This window comes from Chelonia mydas, chromosome 21, assembly GCF_015237465.2.
Source record: "Chelonia mydas isolate rCheMyd1 chromosome 21, rCheMyd1.pri.v2, whole genome shotgun sequence".
NCBI classification, from domain to species: domain Eukaryota; kingdom Metazoa; phylum Chordata; order Testudines; family Cheloniidae; genus Chelonia; species Chelonia mydas.
Window position 1 is genome coordinate 11,520,356 of NC_051261.2, and position 8,324 is coordinate 11,528,679.

At 56.4% G+C, this 8,324-nt stretch overlaps 1 protein-coding gene across 9 annotated transcripts in view; it reads left to right on the forward strand.

Moving 5' to 3' along the window:
- The window catches only part of MICAL1 (microtubule associated monooxygenase, calponin and LIM domain containing 1), a 41,860-nt gene extending 33,585 nt beyond the window's left edge, over positions 1 to 8,275 (forward strand). For 5 of the 9 annotated variants that reach the window (XM_043533429.1, XM_043533430.1, XM_043533428.1 and 2 more), the window contains 8 exons: positions 526 to 608; positions 811 to 1,504; positions 2,112 to 2,200; positions 2,622 to 2,723; positions 4,384 to 4,477; positions 4,674 to 4,773; positions 5,514 to 5,587; positions 6,103 to 7,363. In XM_043533429.1, the coding sequence (XP_043389364.1) occupies positions 526 to 608; positions 811 to 1,504; positions 2,112 to 2,200; positions 2,622 to 2,723; positions 4,384 to 4,477; positions 4,674 to 4,773; positions 5,514 to 5,587; positions 6,103 to 6,251 (1,385 nt within the window). In that variant the 3' untranslated portion in view covers positions 6,252 to 7,363. Of the gene's footprint in view, positions 1 to 525; positions 609 to 810; positions 1,505 to 2,111; positions 2,201 to 2,621; positions 2,724 to 4,383; positions 4,478 to 4,673; positions 4,774 to 5,513; positions 5,588 to 6,102 lie in introns of all 9 variants that reach the window. The other 4 variants (XM_043533432.1, XM_043533434.1, XM_037884827.2 and 1 more) reach the window with 3 other exon arrangements.
- Positions 8,276 to 8,324: the final 49 nt, after the last annotated feature.

The following is an 8,324-nucleotide window of genomic DNA, read 5'->3' on the forward strand; positions in this document are numbered from 1 at the left end:
CCATTTTTGCCACCTCCCCTCGGGTTCCGCTGTTAATCTAATACAGGCAGGAGGTTGTTCCATTTCTCTTAATTCTTTTATTCTGATCCCCTCCAGGTGGTGGTCGTTACTGCAACCCTAGATCCGGACCCTACCCTACCCTTACCCCTCAGCTTTGATTATTTATTATTTGCATGGCCTTAGTGCTCAGGAGCCCAGTCATGCCCCATTGCGCTAGGCGCTGTACAAACACAGAGCAGAGAGACTGTAAGCTCCTTGGGGTAGGGGCTCAGTATAAGACAAGGGACATCAGATGGGGGAGGACAAGGTAACAAAGAGATGCTGCTGGCCATTGTGGAAGGCGGTGGTCTCTGCCCACTAAGTCGGCCCGTTGAAATCAGTGGTGGTAAAGGTGGTAAACCTGTGGTAAAGGCAAGGGAGGGTAGCAGAGGAATCTGATCCATAGCGATGAGAGCGTGGGGCTGAGTGCGAGTTGGCAGCATCCCCACGAGTCCTTCTATGACGCTGCCTGGTTTCCCTCCCCAGGACGCTTCTACTGCATGCTGCACTATTCCAGCCCCCGTAGCATGGACGTGCCGGACAGCGGGTCCCAGGCCGCACCGCATGAGGTAAGTGGGACCCCTGCCGCAGCTGCACCATTGGGGATGTGTCCAGCACTGGCCGGCTGGGCCCATCCCTGCAGATTTAGCCCTGTCCAGTAGCAAAGCAGTAAACGGGCTCTGAGCTGATCTGGTAACCAGCTAGCAAATGCAGTTCCCCGTGGCGGCTTCCCAGCCGCACTTCTAACCCTCGGCGTTTGGCCCCTGCTAGGATCCCTCCCAGGGCGCCCGATTCTGCTCTCCCTCCGACACCAGCAGCCTGGGCTTGGCCACTGAGGCGGCGAAGCTGAGAGTGGATTCTGATGGGCAGGGCCCTCCTGGGAGCCCGTCCGCCTTCCCGAAACAGCTGGCAGAGGATCAGCCTTCAGAGCCGTGGGAGGGAGCTGGAGGAGCCGGGGAGGGCGGCGTCCCAGCCAGAGAGGACAGAGGCACTGGCACGGCAGACATGCAGCAACCTGCCGCTCTGCCCCGCACTGTGCTGGCGGAGGATGTGGGAAGGCCCGTCTCCTCCCGTACGGCAGGCAGGACCCAGCCTCAGGACCCTGGGGCTGGCCGAGGAGATGGGGTCAACGGCTGGTCTCAGCGGGAGGAATGGAGCTTGGGCGCAGCACCGTGGCAACCCACCCCAGGGCCTCCAGAAAAGGGGCCCGCAGCCCCCGGCTTCAGGCAGGCCGAGGAGGAGGGGGAAGACACCAGGAAGAGGAAGAAAATTCAGCTGTCACTCTTGGAAAAGCTCAAGCTGTCCACGCTCAGCCTGGACTCCGAGACAGAGAGCCAGGAGGGTCCTAGGACGCACCGGGCAGGCTCAGAGCCGTTGCGAAGCGCCGTCCCGGCGAAGGACCAGGGTGCTCCGGAGAGAGGGCAGGTCTGCTGGGCTGAGCCCGGATTCAGCGAGGAGGCCGAAGGTAATTGCCACCTCTGAGTCTCTGGTGCAGCTGAGTGCTTAGTTACCTAGCCAGGCTGTGAACTCCCCTCCCGCCTCTCCCCCAGCACCCTGTGTCTAGATGCTTTCTCCCTCTTCCCCAGAGCACCCGTGGGTGCCCCCAGGAGTTACAGGGCAGAAAGCTGCCGTGGTGGTGGCTGATCTCCCTTTGCCTGCAACAATACTGCACAAGGCTGGAATTGAGGCCCAGGAATTTGAGTGGGTCCAGAGTGGCCTGTGAAGGCTCCTTCCCCTGCTGCTACTGTCTGAGGTGCTGTGTGAGACGAGGGGGGTGGGTCACAACCCAGTTCCTCATGGACAGGCACCCAGCTCACAAAACCCACCATCACGCTTGGTTCCAACTGGCTCCCCAGCCGGCAGACCCGGGCCCTGAATGAGCCATGGAGAAGCCTGGCCAAATGAGACTGAATGTGCTGTTCCCATTGCCAGCCAGTTCCCCGCTCTGAGCCCTGGTGTTCGGGGTATCTTGGGTCCACCAGCCATTTACAGCTGGGAAGGCGAGTTGTACCACTGATTGCCAGGGGACCTGCCCAGGGCTAGTCCTAAATCAACTGCTCTTCTCTGGCCAGACATAGAGGAGACTGACAGTGATGGCGAAGAGGAGGAGGAAGAGGAGGAGAGCCAAGACCTTGGGTACTTAACAGAGAACGTGAGTGTGATGAGTCTGAAGTCCATAGAGGTGTTCATGTAACAGACTAATACTAATGTGGCTACGTGGGTGTGACTGTGGGGCTAAGAGGACTCGCCCAGGGGCCCTGTCTACACTACAAGGTTTAACTTGCAGTAAGTGGGTCCCAAACTCTGTCTCGCCCTCCCCCCTTGATCACTTTTCCTTCTGCCCTAAACTTCACCTGGTCTAACTAGATTGTAGGCTCCCTGGGGCAGAACGCTGCCTCTTGCTTGTTAGTAAAGGGCTGGCTGGTGGGTGCTGCTTTAAGAACAATAAAGAATAATCGTGGGTCATTCAATCAGCGCCAGGCCAAGGCCAGCCCAAGTCTCTCAGGGCTTTGTGGCTGCTCTGTTGAGCCCCATGGGACATGTGCCCCCTTCTGACCCTGGCTCTTGTGCTGTGCTTCCAGAGTCTCCTAAGTTTGGGCGAAAAGGAAAAATATTTCACCTGGAACAGAACGCTGACCCGCCGCGCCAAAGAGGCAGAGATGAAGAGGTTCTGCAAAGCCCAGGTAATGCCCATGCCCTGGAGCTGGGGGGGAGAGGGGCCCTCTACCCACTGCCTGTCCTAGTAAGGAATGACGGGGGTGGGAGAATCTCCAAGAGTCACTGCAGACACTGGGCTAGGACAGCTCTCAATAGGCCAGTTCAGAGCTTCCTCAATACCAGCCCTCCATACTGTCAGGGATTTTCTCAGTCTGGTCTTCTGTTCCTGTCCACACCAGTGGCTAGAGCTAGGAACCTAGAAATGGCTGCATGAGAACAGACCAATGGTCCATTGATCTAGTCCCGATGAGTAACATTGGATGTTTCAGTGGAAGACGAACCCCTCACCATCCCCACTGATAGTGTATGCAATTGTGCATCATCCATTTAACATGTTGTGTTAACTCCTGAAGTTTCTTGCTAACATTCCTCCCCCCAGCCCCCCCATTATTCACTCACTATCTTGGGCATTGATTTGGAGAATAGACTGGAGAGGATGCTTATAAAATTTGCAGATGACACCACGCTGGGGAGGATTGCAGGCACTTTAGAGGCCAGGATTAGAATTCAAAATGACCTTGACAAATTGGAGAAATGGTCTGAAATCAACAAGATGCAATACACTCAAGACAAGTGCGAAGTACTTCACTTGGGAAGGAAAAATCAAATGCACAGCTAGACAGTGGGGAATAGCCGGCTAGGGGGCAGTCCTGCTGAAAAGGCTCTGGGGGTGATAGTAGATCACAAATTGAGAGTCGTCACTGGGGTGCAGCTGTGAAAACGGCTGAGGAGTGTTAACGTGAGTGCCGTAGTAAGACATGGGAGGTAACTGTCCCGCTTTACTCAGCAGGAGACCTGGGTCCTATTCGGGGCGCCGCACTTTAGGAAAGATGGGGACAAATTGGAGAGAGCCCAGAGGAGGGCAACAAAAATGCTAACAGGCTTAAAAAAACCTGACTTGTGAGGGAAGGTTAAAAAACAAATACTGGCATGTTTAGTCCTGCAGGGGAATCTGATAACAGCCTTCAGATATGTGAAGGGCTGTTAGGAAGAGGACAGTGATCACTTGTTCTCCGTGACCACTGACGGGCGGACGAACGGCAGTGGTCATCATCTGCAACAAGGGAGAGTTAGGTTGGCTATTAGGAAAACTCTCTAATCACAAGGGACAGGCGTCCAAGGGGGGTTGTGGAATCCCCGTCACTGGAGCTTTTTAAGAACAGGTTGGTCAAACTCCTGTCAGGATTAAGTTTACTTGGCCCCACCTCAGTGCAGGGGGCTGGACTCAATGCCCTCTCGCGGTCCCTTCCAGCCTTGCATTTCTATGATTCTACGACAGGGCTTCTGGGCTCCGTTCCCAGCTCTGTGGCTGACTTACTGTGATCTTGGCCAAATCCCCGAGCTCTGTGCCTTGGCTAGCTGCAGTTTACAGATGGGGAAAGTTAATGCCTCCCTCGCAGGGGTGCTGAGCTTTACACGATGACAGTGCATTGATTAAAGGTGCTGTACAAGGACGACATTATTATTAATTCCTGGGGCAGTTCCTGGCTGCTGAGAATTGGCCCTTGGCATCTGTTCCCCCTGACCAGCAGCTGGAGAGGTCATAATTTGACGCTTCCCCAGAGGTTACAGTTGATAGGAAAGGAAGACAAAGTATCCAAGTGACCTTTTCCCGGTGCATTCCAGTCCATCCAGAGGCGTCTGGAGGAGATTGAAGTGACGTTCCGGAAGCTGGAGGAGAAGGGGATAAAGCTGGAGAGATCACTGCGGGGCGAAGGAGGTAGGAGGGATCCCAATGTACCAGTGCCTGCAGACAGGCACCACTAGGATGCCCTGTCTCAGTGTCCCACGGGTACCGGTATCATCACCCAAACCCCCATTCACCAGCCCTTGTCTCCGGATCAGTGACATCCGGTTTGTCTCTGGGGCGCCGCTCTGTCCTACCCATGCGGTCTCCCCTCTTCCCGCCCCCCCAGGGACCCAGTCTGAGCTGAGGACCAAGTGGATGAACCAGTTACTCTCTCTGGTGCAGAAGAAGAACAGTCTGGTTTCCGAGGAGTCGGACCTCATGATTGAGTAAGACGCGGTTGTGCGTGTCTGGGGGTGGTACAGTGGGATTCATCGGATCAGTGCAATTCAGTGCTCCTTCAATAGCCCCACCTGTGCTCTGCCCCAGCCAGGACTGTCTCTAACAGTCCCAGCAGCTGCCCTTTTAAACAGAACTGCAGAGAAACCCTTCCTCTTCCACTAAAATTGAGTACCCTGCAATGTGCCTGTCCCTGACCAGTGGCATGGTCTGACGCCCCAACGGAGGAAGTGAGAGGAGCTCTGTCCGTTAGAAAGGCCAGGGCTCTTCCTTGCTGGGGGACGGTATCTAGCTCTGGCCAGATTCAAGACTGAACCTTAAAATCCCAGCAACCCATCGCAGTGGCCTAAAATGGCGGTTTCTATTTTCCAGCGTGCAGCTGGCCTCCCGCTCACTTGCCTCTCCCCAGCCAGCGGAGGGTGACCTGAGCTCCCAGTAGAACTCTGACCCTTTTGTGCACAAAGTTGTTACACGTACATTGTGCCAAACGTGCTTAGGGTATTGCCCAGTTCCAGCCACCCCAACGTCCTGCCAATCCACCCACCCAGCCGGGAGCGTTACCAGCCTCCGTAAATGCACCTGCCGCCTCTGAGAGAGAGAGACCCGGGGCAGAGGACTTCCTTCAGTCTCTTGCTCTGGGGAGTGGAGATCTGCCCTACACTAAAGGCCCACGGGCTGCTGCAGTCCTGGCCCTGGGGTCTGACACAGCTCTTATTTTCTCCCCCTGCAGGGTGCAAGGGCTGAAGCTGGAGGAGAAGCAGTGCCAGCTGGACCAGGAACTGCGGCGGTACATGAACATGGAAGGTGAGAGGGAGCATGGCCTTGCGCCTTCCTTTTCCGGGCGGTCTGGTCACACGCGCAGGCGCCTGGGGGAACGGAGGCACGCGGCAGCACGGCTCCTTCCTGCCTCGCCAGTGGAAATGGGACGGTGGCACAAGCGATCGGCACGACTGGATGTGATTCTGGGCATCCTCCAACCGGAGGGCTCCTAGCGGCCTGTCTCTGATTGCTGCCTCCCTTGCCCCCGCTGGGAAGCAGGAGGCTCCTAAGCGCCAAGTCGATTCACTTTTCTGGAGCAGTGCGGATGAGCAGGGCAGTTGCATCCCATTCAGCCTGAATATGTGTCCTGCCCCCCTCTGCTCCGGTATCGCTGCAGGGAAGGAGGCATTTATGCGAATGGGGGAGTCTGTGTAGAGGGACAGATTTCCCTGCCACGCGGCCTTGGCTTGCACCGGCACAGCGCCCCGGGGCGGGAGAACCGAGGTCTCAGGCCGCTAGCAGGGTGTGCGAGGCACTCACTCCCTGCTCTGTTCCTGCAGAGACGCTGAAGATGCCCCAGGACAGGCTGGCGGAGAAGGAGATCCTGGCCCAGCTGCTGGAGGTGGTGAACCAGCGAAACGCCCTGATCCACGTGCTGGACGAGAAGCGCCTTAGCGAGCTGAGCGAGGCTTTCCCAGGGTCAGCCTGATGAGCCGCCGGCCCGATCCCTGCCACGGACCCCGCATGGACAGCTTCCCCACGTCAGCCTGGCTCCTCGTTCTGCCAGGACACGACGGCCCAAGAGACTGTGCGGGCCTCTCCCCAGCAGCGTGAGAGCTGCTGGCAGGGTCAGGTCACCCTGGGAGAGGTAAGGGGGCATGTACGGAGGCAGCATGCCCCTGACACTGAAGCTACGGCCAAAGCCTCACTGAAGGGGGTGAATCTGCTGCCTGGAGCCCCAGGCCCCTCTTCCGCCTGCTCTGGCAGAATGCAAGGACAAGCCCAGTTCTTGGAACGGGGGCTTCTGTTGATGGGGCTGGGCCCCTAACCCAACAGGCAGGCTTAGCAGGTTCCTCTCTCGTTTCAGTGCTGGAGCGCTGCTCCCCAGACCAAAGGGGAGCAGATTTGGTTGCGTGGCAGTGTTTGCCTTGGGCTTCATCTTCAGTAGGGAACAAGGCTGACACCACACCGGGCTTGTAACATGTTAGAAATGCACAAGGCAGCTGTCCTGTTAACCCCGTCTTGCCAGGTGGGGGTAGAGCGCCTAGTGTTTTAACCCCGTAGCTGATGGATACACGAGACTCCCCGTCAGGGTTTACTCCAGCTGCCTTGCAGCGTGGATGTTTAAGCCAAGTTAACTAGTCCCTTTTCCCCCAGTGAAGACACAGCCTTGGCTTTAATGCTTTATCGGCACGATTAAGTTATTCAGAGCATGAGTTCTCAGGTTCCTTTTAAGCCCAGTCCTCAGGGAGTTGCTGGATTCCTTTCAGATCAGTCCTGTTAGAAATGCTTTTGGTGTTCCCCAAAATGTTTCCTTCTGCAGCCCAGACAAGGGGGCCTATCCAGGGCCAGAGAACCGATCAAACGGCTACAGGCTGCAGTATCTGGCCAACAGCTACTTTCACGGGGCACAGCGCCTCCTGCTGGTCCCCCTCCTTACAGATTCCTGTAACTTCTCCTCCTCTCTGTTATATGCAGTGTTGTTGTGGCCATGTCGGTCCCAGGGTACTAGAGAGACAAGGTGGGTGAGCTCTGGGTAAGCTCAAACTTGTCACTCCCTCGCAGAAGTTGGTCCAATAAAACATTTTACCTCACCCACCTTGTTCCTCCCCTCTGTCAGCAGATGTCTTCAGTGTCCATGGAAACTGGCGGGACTTACTAATGCTCAGTGTGATCTCCGGGAGGCTAACAGGATCCAGCCACAGCCAGCGAAAAAGACTAAGGAGCAGGAATTGAAGGGTAGGGGGAGAACGGCTGGGTTTTGTCAGCGGGTGCGTCACACACAGGGTTAGCTCTGATCTAGCTAGCTCCACGGGCTAGCCACTCCAGTGCATACCCTGGGCGGGGTCGGATAGCCCGTGGTGCTCCTGGGGTTGGAGCTAGCTAGATCAAAGCTAACGCCAGTATATCTACGCACCCTGAGAGATGGGGGGACAAGCGTTGTAACTCCAACTCCTTAAGGCTTTGCAGACAAAGCTACACCATGTGCCTCTCTTATTCCTGACTAGGGAATTGCTCACAGGTGGTTCCCTCTTTGCAATGAAGCTTCACGGAGCGGTAAAGGCAGAGCTGTAACCGTCGGGAATCTCCGGCCAACCCTGCCCCGGCCCGGCGTAGATGCTCTTTTAAGATCGCCATGGAGGCGTTTACTCTAAAGGGCTGCTGTAGAAACAGGCTGGCCTCAGTGCGGAGCATTTGCTGTCCTGGCTCGGTCTCCCCGGTCCAGAAGTTACGGAGCCGCACTACGGGTCTGTCTACACTGCAGACATACGCAAGCGAGCTGGAACTGACCCAGCTTGGGTACTGGAGCGGGGAATCTGGAGTGGCACAGGCAGTCCGCACCGGCCCAGACCTGACTCGGGTTTCACTGCCCTGGTATCTGAACTAGCTGGATGAAAGCTAGCTCAGGTACGTCTACACACGCTACAGTCGCAACCAGTAAAGGCAGTGTAGACACGTACCCTCAGTCACAGCCAGACAATCCTAACTGTATTATCAACCGTCCTGTCCTATCCCCATGTGTGTCGAGGGGAAGAGCAGTCTCTGCTCTTTCCTATGAAAA